The sequence below is a fragment of the Lycorma delicatula genome, chromosome 1 (genome assembly GCF_047948215.1).
Source record: "Lycorma delicatula isolate Av1 chromosome 1, ASM4794821v1, whole genome shotgun sequence".
In the NCBI taxonomy this organism is placed as follows: Eukaryota; Metazoa; Arthropoda; class Insecta; order Hemiptera; family Fulgoridae; genus Lycorma; species Lycorma delicatula.
Genome location: NC_134455.1, coordinates 152058659 through 152078672, shown reverse-complemented (window position 1 = coordinate 152078672; position 20014 = coordinate 152058659). Strand labels below are relative to the sequence as shown.

The 20014-nt window shown below is 34.8% G+C and overlaps 1 protein-coding gene across 1 annotated transcript in view; it reads right to left on the bottom strand.

The window, feature by feature from the left end:
• Ptpmeg2 (Protein tyrosine phosphatase Meg2) overlaps window positions 1-20014 on the bottom strand; it is a 188520-nt gene that overhangs the window by 160915 nt on the left and 7591 nt on the right. Inside the window, exon 2 of the mRNA XM_075365180.1 lies at window positions 2691-2924. Within this exon, the coding sequence (XP_075221295.1) occupies window positions 2691-2924 (234 nt within the window). The remainder of the gene's footprint in view (window positions 1-2690; window positions 2925-20014) is intronic.

Here is a 20014-nt window from a genome sequence, read left to right as displayed (position 1 = left end):
GCCCTTCCGAAAGACGCCTTCCAGAAATGCCTCCAGTCATGGAGTCAACATTGGGATAAGTGCATTGCTAGCCAAGGACAGTACTTTGAAGGAGATTAAATTGAATTCTATGTAAGCTTATTACTTTTTTTAATAAAAAATTATTCACCGTATTTTTTTATCACACCTCATATACTGTATATATGTACGAGGGTTATTTTTCTTTCAACCTCCGATGGGCTATAAAAAAAAGACACACTGATATAACACCATTTTATTACAAAAAGTTGAGTAGTATCTAACTTATTTTTCTACATAGTTGCCAAAATGATTGAGGCATTTGTTGTATTGTGACACCAGCTTTCTGATGCCCTCTTCAAAGAGATTTGCTGCTGATGAGGTAAGGTACATCTTGAAATCCTCCTGAAGTTCTTTGTTGGAGGCGAAGTGTTGTCTGCCCAACTATGCCTTCAATTCTCGAAAGAGGTGAAGATCACTAGGTGCTAGGTCTGGATTATATGGTGGATGATCAACAACTTTCCACTTCATTTGTTTGAGAAGGTTTTGCGTCACATTGGTACAGTGCGGTCGTGCATAGTCATGGATTAAAGCCGGATCACAGCATGCCTCTTCATTTGTTCTGGATTGCTCTGCGAACGCAAAATAAAGACTTACAATAAAGTTCCATTGTTTCTGTTTTCTTCTGCTCCATCAAAAAAGTCCACCAAAAGACACCTTTATGGTCCCATAAACTGTAGCCATTGTTTTCCTGTTGCTCAGTGTCTGTTTGAACTTTTTTAGCTTGTTTGGAGAAGTGTGCATCCACCGCTTAAACCTTTCTTTGGTTTCTGAATTGTCATACTGAATCCAAGTCTCATAACCAGTAACAATAGATTTTAAAACTCTTCCCCCTCATTATCGTAACATGTGAGAAACATTAAGGCTAATGCCATTCATTGCATTTGGTGATTGCCACTCAACATTTTTGGGACCCAATGTGGACACAGTTTTCAGTATCTTAGGTATTTAGTCACAATTGTACACAGAGAAGACCTTGATATTTTTCTGGGATTTCTGCAAAAAGTTCATTTACCATTAACCACTGTTCATTACGAACAAAATCAACCAAGCGTACAGTAGCAACAGACTTGTATCCTTGCCCAATTTTTTCATGGACGTCTCTTCACCCTTCTTTAAATTTTCTACAGCATTTCCATAAACTACTATCACTCACAAAGTTTTCACCATACACTAGGTTCATTCTGTGATGAGTTTCAGCAGCACTACATTCTTCTGCTTACAGAAAGCATATCACACTTCGCAACTCACATTTGGCGGCAGTATTGATCATAGCAGCCATGTTCAATTCCCTGTATCTTGGCTCAAATGATGCAATAGAGCTGGCAAATGCACAACGTGCAAACCTGGCTACCGCCTACCTCTTGTTTACTTAGATACACAATCAGAGATTTAATATAAACAGCTCTCGTATAAGCAAAATATATATATATATTAATTTATTTAAAATAAATTTTTTATAGTTCAATTTTTTCCTCTATATGTTAAATAACTATACATAATCTATAATATTTTTTCAGCCTCCTCAACGTACAGAATTATAAACACTCTTACCTTTACTTTTTTATGTTCATCAAAACGTTTTTTGGGCCCAAGCCCATCTTCAGTGATATTTTTTATTTTAATAAATTCTTCTTTGTTTACATTTACACAATTATTTTAGCTTTTTACATTTTATTTTGACAAAAATGGTTCTTAATAAAATTTAAAACATTTTAAAAACTTCAAAATAAATATATTTTCAGTCAAGAGAATGAAAAAGTATTGCAATAACTATTAATTCATCAATATCTTATCATTGTATGCCAACTTAAATAATCTTAATAAGAATGTCTCCTCATAAATACAAATACCCTCATTTGATTGTATGGCCTTTAGAATCACAGTTTGAGCCGATCTTTTTTCAGATTTACATTCTTAAAAAATTTACCAAATAAAGTGTTTGAAAGAATTGTTAAAAGGCAATCAAAAAATATATTACTGAACAGGCTAACTTTTGTGTATACTTTATAAAAACCTGAGACCCCATTTCTGAGTTATTTATTTTCTAATCTGATAATATTTAATCAAACAGCAAGTAACTGGTCTTGAACTATTAAAGAAAAGAAGACAAGTATCTCTAAGGGTGACTGTTCCCTTTGAGCTTACTCGACAAATGCGAAACGAAAAGGGAAGCTTACTTCCCTTTTCATTATCATTTATCTTCCATGGATAGGTTCTGTGGAAATTGAGTCAGCCCTGGCTCCATGCTGGCATCTTCATATTAGCAGTAGGAAAGCCATTTCTTAACTGAGGCTTAGTGGGATGGCAACCTGACTGTAGGACTGTCTGAAAGTTGACCAAGAAGCCACACTAGTGTCATAACTAACTCCTAGAAGTCTCCTATGAATTAGAGGTATCTCTAACTCCTAATATTTAAGTTAATATTTAACTAAGTCCTAGAAGTCTCCTAGGAGTTAGAGGTGTCTCTAACTCCTAAAATGGATTAGTTCATTCATTGATCTCATAGTGATAATCTATTATTGACAATATTATATCTAATCTAGATCTAATATTGAGAAAAGTACTACATCTAATAATGAGAAACTAGTTATCCAAAATTAGAATCAGCAATAAGTTCAAGATAAGCTTACCAATATCGTGAATTTTCCAGTATCAAGCTCACTTTTCAATGGCTCTTGAGTAGGATCAAAATGTACAAGTCCTTCCCGATATCTAGTAGCTTCATGCTGTTCATATAATGCAAGTGCTCGAGCAACATCAAACTTACGTGCAGCTAGAAACTTAACTGCAGTACCCCATGATACCGGTCCAGCACACCGGCGTCTCCTTAACCGATTAACAACCTCTATAAAACTTTTGGTGGCCTGCAACAAAAATATATATATATATTAAGTTTTTTAAACACCAATGTATCATTTCTCACAACTCCACTAGTGTCATTACATAGTTAATTTTTTTTTTAAATAACAATTTATCATGTTACTCAACATTTATATTTTCTTTCCAGTCAGAAACCAAACAATGTTGTTGTATACTTGTACTTGTGGTAATTAATTGATATAAAGAAAAAATCAAGATTCTGAAAAACATTATGTTTGAAATTAAGTAAACATTTATAGAAATTTTGAAAAAAATTGGAACAAAACCAACAGAATAGAATATACATAAAATTATACACAGAGTTATGATTGGCATCCGCATTTCAAACTAAGCACAATTAAGTCACTCAAATAATATTGATCATCTTTCTTTATTGTAATGGTATCATTTATTATGTCCCTTGTAATCATTATATCAGTAAGTCTTATGTGGAAGTAATGCAACGTTTGAGAGGTAGTAAGAAAGGGACCTGAAGTACAGGCAAACAAATATGGATGCTGCACCACGACAATACTCCTGAGCATATTTGGTTTTGTTTTTATTTGGTACTCCTTATTTGAGAGTTTTTGGAAAAGCATAACACAACTATTGTCTCCCAGTAAATCCTCATCATTTCATCTGCCTTTTACAGAACCTATTTTTGTTTCAAGATAAAAGGAATTTTTTTTCTTTCTGTAAGAATAAACTGATTCCAGATGACAGAAGATTAAAAAAAATTACAAATGTAAATGTTCCATGAAACAGATAACAATGAAAAAAATATGAGAACAAGTATATTGTGAGAGAAAGACATTACACCAGAGGGAATCTTATTAAGTTATATAACAAAGTTATTTTATTTTTAAAAAATGAAATAATTTTAATAATTTTTTTTCCCAGATTTCTTTTGGACAAACCTCATATATATATATATATATATATATATATATGAAGTGGGTGAGTTAAAAATTATTAAATTCAGTAACATGAAACAAATCAGGATAATAATGAGTACAATTCTACTCCTATGAAAATGCTACTGAATTGGTCTACATTAAAGTAACATGTTTGAGAAGGTAACACTGGTTTTGCCAGCTGACATTAAACATAAACAGGTTGTGAGAGGGAGTGAGGGAGAGAGAAAGTACAACAATTTTCAGATTTTTTTAAGTGTTAAGTATTTTTAATGGGTAAGATCAATTCCATGGAAGGAAACAATGCTATTTTATACCTATGTTATGTACTTGTAGTTATTTATGTATCAGAAACATGAGTAATAGCGTAGAGGTCAAAAAAGGACAGATGGAAGTTTTTTTGAGATCAGAAGTGGGAAAAACAAGAAAGAATTGGGTGAGAATTATGACCAATTTAACAAAATAATAAATAAAAACAATTTGAGAAAAATAAACTAAATGGTTTGAATAAGTAAAGAGAATGGTAGATGTGAGAATCTTATGTCAATAAAAGAGATGTGGAATGGAAGGAAAGCAATCATGTATGACATGGAAAAAGTATATTAAGGAGGATATGGAAAGAAGAGAGGTTTCATGGAAGATAATGGAAGAGGAAGTGCCAGCATGATGAAGGTAGCAAGGCTTAAAATAGAGACTAGTGACCTGGAACAAGAACTGAATACATCAAGCACTGAATATAATATTATTACATGTATATATCAAGCAGGTTGCTAGATACAACCTTAAGAAACATCCATAACAAAAAAAAGATTACTCATAAACCAATGGAAATTAGCATCTTTTCCCTCTTTACTAAATTCAGGATAGTTGTCAATTACATTTTTAAATTTGACAAATTATACTACAACAGTACAATTTTAGATAAGATGTCAGCAATGAATTACTTGTAAACCAGCTTAAAGTTTTTTCCACACAATATAACATAAACTGAAAATACACTGAATTAAAAAAAGTACATTATAACATATATTATGAAAGATTTTGAACAGCAAACCTAATTTGGCTAAAGAAATTATAATAGCTAAATAAGAATGAAAAACAAAGCAGGTATTTTTATGATTCAAAAGTAATCAGAATCAGTAGTTTGAAAAAATATTACTTTAAACCATGCAAAAAGCTACATAACACTTCCATTACAAAAAATAAATAGAAATAAGAAGATTAATCATAAAATGTAAGTACAGAATATGGGCAATATAACATCACAGGCAGCAACTTTTTAGTTACTATCTATGATGTTTGTGAAAAGTAGTGAGTATCTATTTAAGGTATGGTGGGCATAAATTATTATCTGAAATAAAAGATTTAAAATATGCTTGTTATATTAAAATTGTCTAAAGTGGGTTTACTCTGAGAACAGATTCAACAAAATGTTTGCATCAGCCTGCTGGGTCTGCAAAACAAATTATGACTTAATAACATGCTCTGGAGAGGAAATATTTTAAAATTTTTGGTGCCAGTCTTTCAGGAATTGTGGATATTTCTAACTTGATAGAAAAGTTCTAGCACTCAGAGACAGAGAACTGGATAGAATAAGTTAACTTTTTGGGGGTGCACAACAAATCTTATGGCTAAACTGCCATGGAAAGCAATCTTCATCAAAAATTCAGTAAATAAATTCATTAATTTTTAATATTATATCACTTGCAGTTAACATTTGAGGTGTACACTACATTTACAATGATAAATTATCAATTATTGTTACACCACTCATCCTAACATAGAGGTAAGTTTACCTATTATTACCCACTGAGACAGAAAAGGAATTCTTTCATGGAATAAATATGTTTTAAAATATTCTATAGCATTTCATATAATTCTGTAGCAGTTCCCAAAAACTCTCTGTCCAAGGTAACATAGATACCTTAAGTTTACGTATAAAAAATCTTTGTTCAGAATGACTAGTAGCAGTTCTTTATTCTCTTCTACATTCAGTACTATTCCATTATTCATATGCTATTTTGTAGAAAAAAAAAGTGACGATGTCCTGTGAAACATCATTCAAATAACTAATTTTTGTCTAAACCATTTTAAATAACGAGTGATTCAAAAAGGACCTCACACCTTTAAAGGCACAAAAAAATTTACTGAGATAACCTACAGATTCGGTTGAGGTCTTATTTCATAGAAAAACACATCAAATTTGACATCCAATATTAACTACGGTTCAATAAGGCTTCGATTAGTAATGTCACATACATTCCACTTGAAGTCAATTTCATTTCAGACTATAACCAGGAAATTGGGCATTACCACTGCAGCTGCAACATTATTTCAAAGTCTTAGCTCAACAAGATCAGCAGGCAAAAGTGGTATATAAATCCGATTTTTAATGAAACTCCACAAGAAAAAATCTTGTGGAGTGAAATGTGGGGAGCGAGATGGCCATGCAATTGGATCTTCACAACCAATTCACTGACCTGGAAATCAAGTATCAAGAAAATCTCAGCCTTCTAGGTGGTAGTGAGGTTGGTACTCCATCCTGCTGATAGTAATTTTGTCTCTTAGTCGACATCATCTAATTGAGGAATTAGAAAATTTTGAAGCATGTCCAGATAGACAATACCATTTATGGTTGCTTCCTGCAAAATGAACAGGCATTCTGTCTGGAAGATGTCTGTCTCAACAAAGATTTGGTGCCACGAGTAAATTGTATGCCTACTAGGAGACTCCCTACCATACTCTATGAAAATTGTGTTAAACTGCAGTTGCTGACTGCAAATCATGAAATCAAAACACATAGTGAGAACATTCCGCGCCAGTAAATGTATCGATTTTTAACAACACTGGTAACAGCATTGATGACCAAATTTGACACTAATGAACTATGTGAGTCGAAACTCACACGTTTTTTATGAAATGGGACCTCAACCGAATTTGTAAGATAAATTTTTATATGCTTTTTAACTTGTGAAATCCTTTCTGAATCACACAATACAAATATATTATAATCTTCTAAACCATTTAAGTTACTTGGTAGTTGTAACATTTTTGGTACTACTTTCAAAAGCAATTTCTTGCTAGGCATATCTAGGCTTCTCGATGAGTTGGCTACAGGTACAATTATTATCATTTGTCTGGCTTTTTCTCATTTTTCATTTTATCAATCTAATCATTCTTGTTAAAATGCTAGAATAGAATATGTGAAGTCATAGTAAAAAAGATAAAATAAAAACTGTCAGTGCCTTTACCTGCAACTTTACCTTTTTTTAAATGCATTTACACATTCGAGTTAGTGAACTTGTACTGTAAGGACGTGTGGTCGTGCTGATCCACAATGATAGTGTTTTTGACTAAGTTTTTTGGCTTTTTCTTGGATCAGACAATAGGGATTGTTAGATGAGTGTTTACTGGATGTGTTTTTTAAAGTTTTATGATATTGGTTAACAGACAGAGTTTTTTATTGTGATTTTTGTCGTTTCCACCTTATTGTAATAGGCAATAAGGGTTATAGTGGAGCGTCTCTTCGCTGTACGTGATTAATCGTTTATCTGCAGCTGATAACAGATAGCAAATCAGTAAGTGGTAATATAATTATTATTAACGTTAATAGATAACATCGGTAAGTACGCAACTTATCATTTAACTTGAATTTATTAAAATTAAATAAAATAATTAGAAATAAATAGTGTTTCTGAGATTTTGAGTTCTTTTTATGTGGGTGTGTTAACAAACAATTTGACATTAAGATGTCAGATCCAAAAGATGGCTAGGTCACCTAAGGTGAAACCATCTACAAGTCTCGCATATGTTTCCATGGTAGGAATTGAGACCTCTAAATCAAATGTAGGCATGAGGAAACGACATAGCGAGGATAGTACAGACATGAAGTCTACAGAGCTAGAGATCTTAATGAATGAGGTCGAGGCCTTAGCGAACATGATTAAAGCTAACTCCTCAACCAAGAAGATGATCAAAGATTGGATGATTCATCTTCAAAGTTATGCCAAGGTTTTGGCTGGCCGAGTGCAGGAGATCACTAGAATAAGATCTATGGAAGACAGACAGCCAGAGTGGATCCTGTGGTACTTAGGAACATCCTGACATCTGGCTCCACTGAGGAGCTCAAGGAAGTTATTGATAAAAGGTGGCAGAACATCATTTTTGAAAAACCAAGTAACAAAAAGGATTCCCTCGGGAAGATGAGGTACTGACCAAAGTATTTGTCTTGGACCACTTATGAATTATGTCTATAAGACCACTGTGGGTGTGAGAAAACACCTCAATGTGAGTACGCTCCTGCCAGGCACAGTAATCAGAGAGGTAATGACCACTGAAATATTGGGTGAAGATGGGCTGAGAAATGGAAGAGATAACTACATTCTCCTTACCTCAAGTGATAGTAAGGAGAAGGTTGATCAAATACTGGAAGGGCTAAAGAAAGTAGAAATTGCAGTAATGGCGGACGCCGCACCCGTAGTCGTGGCAACAACCAGTGGTAGGCTGGGAACCCTCACAGGGAAAGTCCTTGAATTCTGGGCAAGACGAAGAGGATCGGAGGTAACCCTGTTCCTATCGGGGGAAGATGAGGGACGAAATAAACTGGTCGCCCCCTTATGAACACAGTGGTTGTCAGGAACGAGGGGGGTCTCATATGCTAACCTTCAGAAGAAACTGAAAGAAACTGTAGGTATCGACTTGGCCATGGCCAATATCTCTGTAAAAAAGGGTACAGATGGTAAACTCGAGGTTAAGCTGTCGGGGAAGGAGGCCTTCAAAAACTTAAAGACAAATTAGCTGCAGCTAGGGATGTTATTGCTATAGACAAGGGACATGAATCCCAGAGAGTAATCTTGCATGTAAAAGATCTAAAAAAAAAGATATTTTTTGGATGAGACAAGAGTACAAAACCGCTAGGAAGAAACTAAGTGCTGCGATTAAAAAAGCAAAATCAGATGGTTGGAATAAATTAATTTCTGACTTGGACTCCGACCACTGAGGAAGAGGCTTCGAGACAGCAACTAAGAAGCTGGGTGGACGACTTCCCTGCTTGTCTAGGGAGCATACAAAGAAGGCAATATTATCCCTTTTCTATTTGTGGAAAAGGAGTGGACCGAGATTCTCAGAGATGAGGTACACAGGTTCTCTCTAGAGGAGTTACAATTGGCGACGACAAAGATCAATAAAAAGAAAAGCCCAGGTTCGATAATAAGAAGATTGGCAGAGTGCCATCACTGGGTCCTAACTAAAGGATGCCCTCAGGATAGTGTTTCTGAGTCTTTGGATCATAGAATTCGATTCCATATTGCAACTGATGCGCTGCTACTGACTGAAGGGGATTCGCGTAACGAGGTAGAGTTTCGAGCTGCTCATGCATGGGAGACACTCCAACTGTGGAGTCTCCAACATCAGATGATTTTCAGCCCAGAGAAAACCACAATGATGTTGCTTAAGGGCCGATTGGCTGCTTCCCGACGAATCCGGGTTCGAATGAGTGGTCTCCCCATTCGGTACTTTATGGTTCAGAAATACCTGGGTGTTATCCTTGATGAGAATTTTCGGTTTAAGGAACATCTACAGTATATGGCAAAAAAGGCTGCTGAAGCTTTTTATGAACGTAGAGTCATTCATCTCGAATGAAGGTTGAATTACCGTACCATGCATATCCTTTACAAAGGTGTCAGCAAAGCTGTTATGCTATATGCTGCAGCTGTCTGGGTTCACTGCTTTGCTTTTAGGTGTTACGCAAACATTTTGCTGCGGGCCCAGATTCCTATTGCTGGCTGTTATAGGCGGTTATAGAATAGTCTCGCGGGAGCCAATCTGTGTTATAGCCGGAGTCAAAACAACAGATATCTTGGCTAATGAGCGTAAGGAACGCTACATTTCCAAGGTAAATAACCTATTGACGACAGAACGAAAGCAGGAGATTGAGGACCGGGGCCTTGCGTCTTGGCAGGTCAGGTGTGACGAATCCCCCACAGGTCGCTACACGCATGGTACATTTCCTATAGTGTTTGATTAGATCAGATGGGTTTCCTCCAATCGGTATATCACACAGTTTCTCTCCGGTCATGGCGCCTTTCGGGCGAGTTTGGCTAGATTTCATTTGGTGGATTCGAATCAATGCCCGGATTGTGGGACTGATGATACAGTGGACCACGTCCTCTACGTCTATCCTCGATACGAGGTCGAACGTTCACGAGCTGTCAGGGAACTTGAGAATATACATTCCTTTCTGGATCTCCGTATTAACTAGATGATCCGTAAGGAGTGGTCTATAGTGGCTGGTTTTCTTTGTGCCCTTGCGGTGTGTAGGTCTGCGGAGGGAGTTTAATCTAGGTATTTGATCGTGTTAGGATCCCGGGTGGCTAGGGTTCAGGCCTAGGCATTGGATTGGTGGGCGATAGTCGCATTGGCATCGTGCCAAGATTATAGTGATGTTGTTTGGTCTATTTGGGGCTCCCACTGGGGGGGGGGCACGCTGCCGGGCTATGATAGACCGTGCAACCGGGGGTGTAGCTTCGTTCCGCCGGTGACGGTCCAGGTTGTGACTTGGTAATGCTACGCGAGACTCCATGATGAAATGAGTGGGGGTGCGGGGTTTGTCTTCGGCTCCTGCGCGGACCGGAATGAGGATCCGTTTCCCTTGTTAGGTGACCTAAATTGGTCAACTTGTTTGGGTGTAGGTCTAAATTTGTATGTTGCGTAAAACATAAATTTGATTGGTATGAGTGTAGCACTGATTTAACTTTTAACCCGTTCGTTTTTTGAGGCATTCACAGTTACGAACGGTGCTGTCAAATCTGGACTAGGCGCATGGTTCGCGCTTCTGCAGTTTCGGTTAGTTAGTTTGAGGGAATCATGTTAGGTTGGATGTGAAGATGTCCGTTTGAGGTCTATGTGAAGGCAAAAATTTGATTTGTATTTTACTGATGCAAATTTCTGCCGAGGCAGTTACATCAGTGGCATCCCTAACGAGGCCTGGCTGATGACTGTGAGATGTAATCATTTAGAGGGTCTAAAGACGTCCTCCGGTTAAGTCTCTCAGGGCTCGGAACGGAGGGGGTGGTGTGGCGATCAGTAACGTCACAAGGTATGTCTTCACCCTACGGGGTTGGGATGGGCCCTGTTGGAGGCGCTGTGACTCTTGGAAGGGGAGACTTTCCCTACAACTGGAAAGTTGCAAGGTTAGTCCTGGTCCCTAATCCCGGATACAGGAGAATGAATTATAGACCTATATGTCTTATTAATTCAACAGGAAAACTGTACGAACGGATGATTGCTAGACGGATACTGGAGGAGATAGAGCTCTCTAGTGGTTTCTCAGACAATCAGTACGGCTTCATCCAGGGGCACTCTAGTGTTGATGCTATTAACTACGTGATGCGATGGGCTGCGAACAAGGCCGCTGGAACAAGGAGGAAGAGACATATCCCCTGTTAATTTTCCTGGACATACGGAACGTATTTAATAGCGTTCCGTGGCGTGTGGTGTCGGATGCTCTGCAAGCAAAAGGTGTAAGCAAATACTTGTTGGCAGTCAGCAGGTATCTGCACGAACGAACTCTACTGGTGGTTACAGAGGAAGGACAGGAAGATTTTAATATGTTCGGTGGCGTCCCACACGGATCGGTCCTCGGGCCAATAATTTGGAATGCGGCGTACAACGGCCTTCTGCGCATGGATTTAACGGGGGGCTCTGAGAAGGTCGCGTACGCCGACGATTTGACCCTGTTGGTGGTTGCAAATACAGAGGACCGAATTGAAGAGCTGCCCAACGAAGCTATAAGGAGAATCAGTTGCTGCCTCAGAGAAAGGAGAATGGAGCTGGCTCCTAGTAAGACGGCGGTGTTGCCGATGGTTGGCCGACGGAAATTGAGGAATATGACTGTTGTAGTAGACGAACAAATAATAAAGGAAGATAGATAAAGGAAGGGTAGTTAAGTACTTAGGGTTATACTTGGGGATATCCAGGAAATTTTCTATCCATGCCAGGGAGGCTGTTGCAAAAGCTGAGAGGACCATGATTGCTCTAAGGAAACTGATGCCGACGAAGTGTGGACGTTGACCTGGTGTAAGGAAACTTATTTTATCAGTAGCAACATCTGTAATGTTATATGCAGCCCCGGCCTAGAGGTCAGTTCGTGAAATTAAGAGGAACTGTGGTCTTTTACAGTCATTCCAGCATAGACTGGCGATAGCGTAAGCTATGGCATACCGAACAGTATACGGGGCAGCGGTCGGAGTAATAGTCGGTGTGCCACCGATCAGCCTCAGAATTAATTTGATTTGCAGAATTCACGATGGAGTTCCCAAGAAACAGGCATATCAAATAATGCTGGAAAAATGGCAGGCGTCCTGGGAAGCCTCAGCTAAAGGAGCGTGGACCAGGCGTTTGTTTCCCTATTTGAACTTTGTGTCCGGAGTGGATGTGGGGGTTGTCATACTTCCTCACGCAGTTCCTCTCGGGCCACGGGGGATTTGGGGCATACCTAGGCAGGTTTAAAAGAAGAGCCTTACCTGATTGCATATATTGTAGAGCAGAAGATACTCCGGAATGTGTTCTTTGTTTGTGACAGATGGAATGCTTTTAGGGTCTCGCCTGAACTAGCCAGCTTGACACAAGAAAATGCGATAAAATTTTATCTTGAAAGAAACTAGACAATGGGAACTGGTATCAAGTATGGTAGCAAATATTCTCAGTACAAAGGAAACGGAAGATAAAACTGGAATGGTGACTGACTGAGCTGTGTACTTTCTAGGATTTCTACAGTGCCACCAGAGGAATGATAGTTTTTGGGAAACGTTCTACCTCTGAGAGAGACAGAAGAGCACGACCGTAGAACAAAGGGGTGAAGGACATCTACCTGCTGAACTGTCGCTTGCATGGATCGGCAACGGTGATGACGCAAGGGGACTCTGAATCCTCTGAGTCCGAAGGTTCCCGCCGAGGCCGTGGTAATGCTTCAATGCCGGTGTAGTCCCGACAGGGAGAGTTGATGAGGGGGTTTAGGTTTAGTCGGTAGGGCGCAGGAACACATACACACTTTAATCAACACCTTGCGGAACCTGTGACGAGCCCGACACTGCCCCTTATGGAGCGTACGTAATTGGTATTCCCCCTCCTCACAAAAACAAGTATTTACACACATAAAAAATTTAATTAGCATGTCCACACTTCAAATCACATTTTACTTTAATTCCTCAATTCACGCAGTCTTCCTGTCTTTTTTTTATTTTGTCTTTATTAATTTTTTTTTTGTTTTAGATGACATGGCCTAATTTGAACATTACCGATTAATAAATTCCAACTGCATGCACAGAAATTTTACACAGTGTTGTTTAATTTCTGATCCGCATAAGTGCATTATTAATTAAACTTAGTAATTACCTCAGTTTTCCAGAACACTAATCACTAGTGATTCCAAGTTTGTAGAACACACATTACAAATTTAAGAATATAATAAATAATAAATTTAAGTAATAATAAGATAATATAATAATAATAAAAAATTTAAGAAAATTTAATTATAATATGGGTAACTTTTACAGCTGTTCTGTTTACTCACAATAAAAAAATCCTCAATGGAAAAATTATTTATAAGAAAATACAAATACGATACAAAGATTTTATGTATAGTAGTTTGCATATTTTTTTGTTAACCAATTAAATTTACTATTACTTAACATGCTTGGTAGTTTACAACCATCAAGCTGTAAGAAAATCTAGTAAACAGTTTATAACAAGACTTACTTCTTTTTCTTTTTTAAATTAATAGCTATTTTTTATTTTTAAATATTTGTTCTTCCAAATTTAACAATTTCATAAATCTTATTCACTAAAACAATCTTCATTTACCATTCATTAATATTTATAATATACAAAAAAAAACACCATAGCTAAAAAATAGTATGTCAATCACGTACAGATTCATAAATTCATTTTCTGATACTTAACATAAAAGGGACTTGATGATATTAATACAATACATATAATGTAAAAATATTGTAAGGTACAGATTCAAAGTTAGATATTATATATAGATTGATAGCAAACATTTTAAAGTATAGAAAATAATTATATACTTAATTTCTAAAAAGCATTTAATTATTGCTTTAATTATTTAAGTATTATTATCTCATCTACCACGTGTTGACAGCCCAACCCCCATAGGGGAAGACACCCGCCTTGTGACGATTCCGGTCGCCACACCAACCGCCATCCCAATCCAAGCCGTGATAGGCTTCACCAGGATTTGTCTTTTGCCCTCTACCTTTTTACATCTCATAGTAATAAGCCAGGCCTCGTTGGGATGCCACCGATGTAAATGCCTCGGTAGACATTTGCATCAGAGAGTTAATGACTCAGCCTTCGCCTTCGCTATGGGCCTCTTTCAGACAATCTTGACTATCCTACTTTGTTGCCCTCTGAACTAGCTAACCGAACTCCCAGAAGCACGAACCCCGCGCCTACTTCTACACTTTATAGAACCAATTTGTGTATAATTGTCTCATAACATTCGAGGCAACTGAATAAATAACATATAACCAAAAATGTTGATTGAACAACAAAATTTATCCCTAGTTCTCTTGGTGAACTCAATTTTCAGTTACAGTTAATACGCCTGACTTGGTTTCATTTATGGACTCTGGTCTGGTCTACCAGGGAAAGACGGATAGACCTTCTACTCCCACTCAGCTCCACACCACATGTTGACAATGTAAATAATGAATTATTTCTTATCCTTCACCATGGAGAAGATTAATTTGTTGTTTTACACTATTGTTGTAATCTTCTTTATAGCTATGAAGTAAAGCAATGTTTATTGGATCAGGCAATTGTCTTTATTGGGATTCACAGTTTTGTCAACAATCCCTGTGATAATCTAGGAACTCTGTTTCCTATTTGGGGGTTTCACAAAAATCCAAATAGTAATTGAGGAGCCTATCAGGTAAGACAATGTTTGTGCTTCTTCCTACAACTAAAATCTAAATTTAAACTCATAATTATCTTATTTTTATCAGGTCATATTGAGTATATAACCTCTATAAATTAAATGATTTCCATTTTGTAAAAACCATACAATTTGTTAAAACAAAAACCCAAATAAAACCAATTGTTATGCTGGCCCAGGTTTAAATTTAGTTCAAATTATATTACTTTTAAACTGTACTTTTATTTCAGTATATCAGTAGACCTAATTTTTCGATAATTACGGTGAATGTAATAAAAATTAAGTGAGGATACTATCAAACTTCTTTGGATTTGGCACTTAAAATATTAGGAAGCAATGAAATTTGAAAAAATTATGTCAAATATTGTATGGATAACTGCTGAAGAGGCTAGAAGTAAAATGTTACATTAATAAGAAAGTTAATGTGTTGCACATCTAGGAGGCCACAGACCACATTATGATATGTGAGAAACAGTAAGAAATAAACCTCCTAATTTAATTATTCATATCAACAAAAAACTGCTATCTAGATATAGAGGTCATACAATAATTAAACAGAAAAATGACTGAAGAAAAATTATTATTCATTGATAATGAAACTAATGCTACGTTTCAATATAATCCTCAGCTATATTTAGGCACCTATTCCATCTTTCTGTGAGCTATCTCACAGAATTCCTAACCTTGATGTCTCAGCCATTCTTGTACTGTAATATTGACCAGCTAATTGTTTGCTGAACTTGGTGCTATATAAAACTCTTTAAGAAGACAAAAAAAAAACTGATTGTGTGAAATTCCCAAATTTCACACCATCAGAATTTTACACCAAGGTGGATTTGGGATAACCTTCCAACAAACTTTTGAATAGCTTCCTGTGTCTTTTGAACAGCATGGGGTGCACATTATTATGCAGAAGAATTACACCATTTGAGAGAGAGAACCAGAATGTCTTCTCCTTATTGCAGGTTTCACTTTATCTTCTGGCATGTCACAATAGTACCAGCTGTTCTTTTAAATAATAGCAATAAATTGGGCCTTTATATTCCCACAACACTTTAGCATCACTTTACCAGGTGCTAGGTAGGTTTTGAATTTTTCAACAGGTCATAAATGGTAAAAACTCTAAAAAGTCACTAAGGAACAGATAGTGCAACTGCCTTCTTTTTTTACATAACATATTAAAAGGTCCTGGGTTCAAAACTAAGTAGAATTATTCTTTTTAATGCAAATCTATATTATTACTACATTTTGTTTTATTTAATTATTACATATTTGATAAAATGCAATCCTGATCATTAGGTTTTAGTTAAACACTGCTCTGTCTAATGACCAGTGGTTTAGTGGATTAGTTATTCAATCCCTATTTTCCAGTAAATAGAATTCCAGTATAAGAATTAGTTATAAGTTTTTACTTTCTTGTACAAAGTAAAGGAAGTATTGTGATGGCGAAAAATTTTGGTTTTCGGATTTCAACACAAATATCCATTCTGACCATCCCTGAATCCATTTTGACTAGTTTCAGCATGATGTTTGTATGTACATACATACATATGTATCTCGCATAACTCAAAAACAATTAGCCGTAGGATGTTGAAATTTTGGATTTATGACTGTTGTAACATCTAGTTGTGCACCTCCCCTTCTGATTGAAATCAACTGAACCGAAAGTGTCCAAAAAAGCCCAAAATAAAAAAAAATTGGATTTTGGACTTTTTCTTAACTGTAGTGATAGAACCTCATTGAGAGCTTTTCAACAATATATGATAAGTGGTACATATTTTCATTGGTTCCAGAGTTATAGCCAAATAAAATTTTAATTAATGAAATACCTGGATCTTACAAGAAGGCACATCGATTCGAATCTGACTTCATACACATATATTTTTTTAACACTTTTTTTTTTAGTTTTAATATACTGATTTATTAATAATTATTATTAACCTCCGATTATAAAATACTTTACAATAAATAATAATTCAATAATAACAATACAAAAAAAAAATATGAAAAAATATCAGAAGTTAAATAACATTTTATGTACTTTTCATTTTAATTCAAAAATTTTTACAAAGGTTAACAATTATTAATAAATAAATATATTTAAATAAAAAAAATATATATGTATATGAGGATGGATTCAAACCGATGTGTCCATGGTTACGGATCTGAAACATTCTCACTTACCACGTAACTACTTGAGCAACGTGAAACAAGATTAATATATAAACTTATATAAAATGCTGATACGGACATTACAGAAAAATGTGATATCCACCACAATGCAATTGTGTAACTGTCCACTTTATTAAAGAATTGGAGGATAGCATCTCACTTTCAAATGAAATAAATTTAAATGAAATGTAGCAAAAAATGTGTATATGTAACTTAATAGACGTACATGTAAGTCATGTGGTGTCCACACCAGATTTTTATTAGTGGGGCAGGACCCCATAAATTTTCCAGACATGATTATGCCAAATTAAATCAACTTGTATTAAATTAAATTAGATTAAATCAATTATTGTATAGCCAAAATGTTAAGAAAATCATCAAAGCCACATATGGGAAAATTGGATTTTTCCTATTTTTGGTGATTGTTTATATAAAATGAAATAAAAAAAGAAAAAACTGTATACAAAGTTGAAATATATCCACATACCAAAATTCATCAAAATCAATCAATTGGTTCAAGCTGTAACTCTGTTGCAGACAAAGAGGTACACGACAGAAAGATCATTATAAAAACACCTGTTTTGCTTCAGGATCCCTAAAATGGTTTTCCAATGGAAATGTCAAAAAGAGACGTTTAGTCAATTACAAAACTTGAAACATTACTTATACATGTGAGAAAGTAAAAGTAATTCTTACACACAAATTAAAGAATTTTTTCATTCTTCTTTTTTTTTTGTTGGTTAAAAAGAGCAAAACCTAAATAAAACTAGTTCAAAATACTCATGCAATAAATTACATTATAACTTAATACCATTCATTATTAATGGTTATTATTTAGGAGAAACACTATATAAATAACTGCTAATAAGAATAAAATCTATAAGCTGTAATTAAAGAAATAAAAATACTTTATAAGGCCCAAAAAGTATAATTACAGAGCTAACTGTGTATAATAATTATATTTAATAAAAATTTAAAAAAACATTACTTTCAACAGTCACGTAAAAGAGCATTTATTTATAGTTACAAATAAACATAAAAATAAAAACAAAAAAAGCAAATCTGTTTATATGCAGCTATTTAATAGTAGATATGTATATATGTAAACTATATACATACATAAATTCATACAAGTACAGTGCATTGTGAATCATTGGCAGTTAAATTATAATGTACATTAACATGCAGTTCTTTATTATTATATATGTGCTGCAAAAATACTTCTTATTATTTTTATACCTATATATCGTATATTTGGTAAACCAAATTTCAAATTCTTCTGCAACTTATGACAGCAGACATGAAACTCTGAAAAGAAATATTTAGGTTCAATTTGGATAACGCGTAAATATTATTAAATGGAATTATTGTTTTCACTACAAAAACAATGATACAATTAAATTAATGTTCAAGTAATCAATCTAAAATGACATTCTGATATTAAAATATTTAATAAAAATCATATAATAAAGAAAAAAATCTTTGCTCTTTTTTAAACAGTCTTTAACATCTAAAATATATCAATATACTTGTTACATCTACAATTTATCAATGTACTTGTTTCCTCCAACCTCACATAACCTAACCAATAAGCAATGACATCATATGTTAACAAAGTCGAAAACCTTCCAGTTTTTAATTACACAATGTTTAGGCTGAATACACTTCTTATTCTTCTCACATCAGTAAATCGTATACTATATGGAAAAACAAAAACCATTTTCTTCACATTAACTTCAGAGAAGTTAAATTTATAACTGTACATATTGACCAATCCCCACACTGATTTTTCATAAAATTTATTTTGAAACTTTTCAATATACAAACTTAAAAACTGTATTATCCAAGAATACATTTAACATCCTACATAATACCTTTTAAAAATCTAGAACACTACACAATTTTTCAAATAGGATGTTTGAATGCTTTTGATGTATACTTATTAAATCAGTAACAATATTCAAAATCACAGAAACACAATGGAAAGTAAATCTGTGTTCAAAATGTTAGAAAAATAGTTAAGATAATTTAATAAACTAGTCAATTATAAATGTATATACTCTTCTATCTGTACATCTTAACAATTCAATAACAACTCTTAAAATTAAATAATAGAGCTAATGATAAATTTTCAGATATTGTATTGAATATTTTCAATGTTTCTCATCAATTATTTAGTACACATATGTTCAGCCAGCATCTGAACTAAGTACCAGAGCCACAAAAGCAGATATTATAATTTATATATATATATATATATATATATATATATATTGCAACAGGACCAGTATAATAGACCAGGGTAACAGGTTTCTTCCAATTAAGAAGAAAGGAGGAACTAAAGAAATAAGAATCTAGAAGGAACTAAAAGGATTCTTTTCTTAGTATGGGTCTGTTTAACAATTTTTTCTTTGTGATACATGACACCTCCAAAAACTATTGTTCAGACAGAATGATTACCAGACCAGAATAAGAATTTATAGAAAAACATAAGGATGCAGGCAATGAAAATTATTATGCTTCAACAATTAAAGAGACAAATTGGGTACTGGTTCTGCAGGTCAGGAGACCGACAGCCTGAAATAGTGCCAGGATCAGTGGACAGTCAGCAGTTTTATGAGGCTGTGTTCGGTGCAATTGTGGTAATAGCAATAACAGCGCGGTAACAATGACCGAAGAGTGTGTCCTGAGTATTGTATTGTGGACAGTGGTTGAGTACAAAAAGATACTCTGCGAGTCATTGGCAAACAAGTAACAGTAGTCTATTCATTCATAAAGTGTAGGGTAGTTCATTTATAAACAGCAACAGTAATAATACTAGCATAAAGTGAATGGTATAAACTTTAGATTTTTCTATTGTTATCTTGTCAATGCAATATTAGTTTCTATCAGTCATAATGTTTTTAGCAAATTGGTATTAATAATTTAATTTTGTCAGTAAATAAATTTTGTCTTTTTATTTGAAATATCTATTTACTGTTATTATCATTATTTTTATTTTTTTTATTATTATTATTTATTTTATATATTTTTGGAGTAATAAATTGTATTT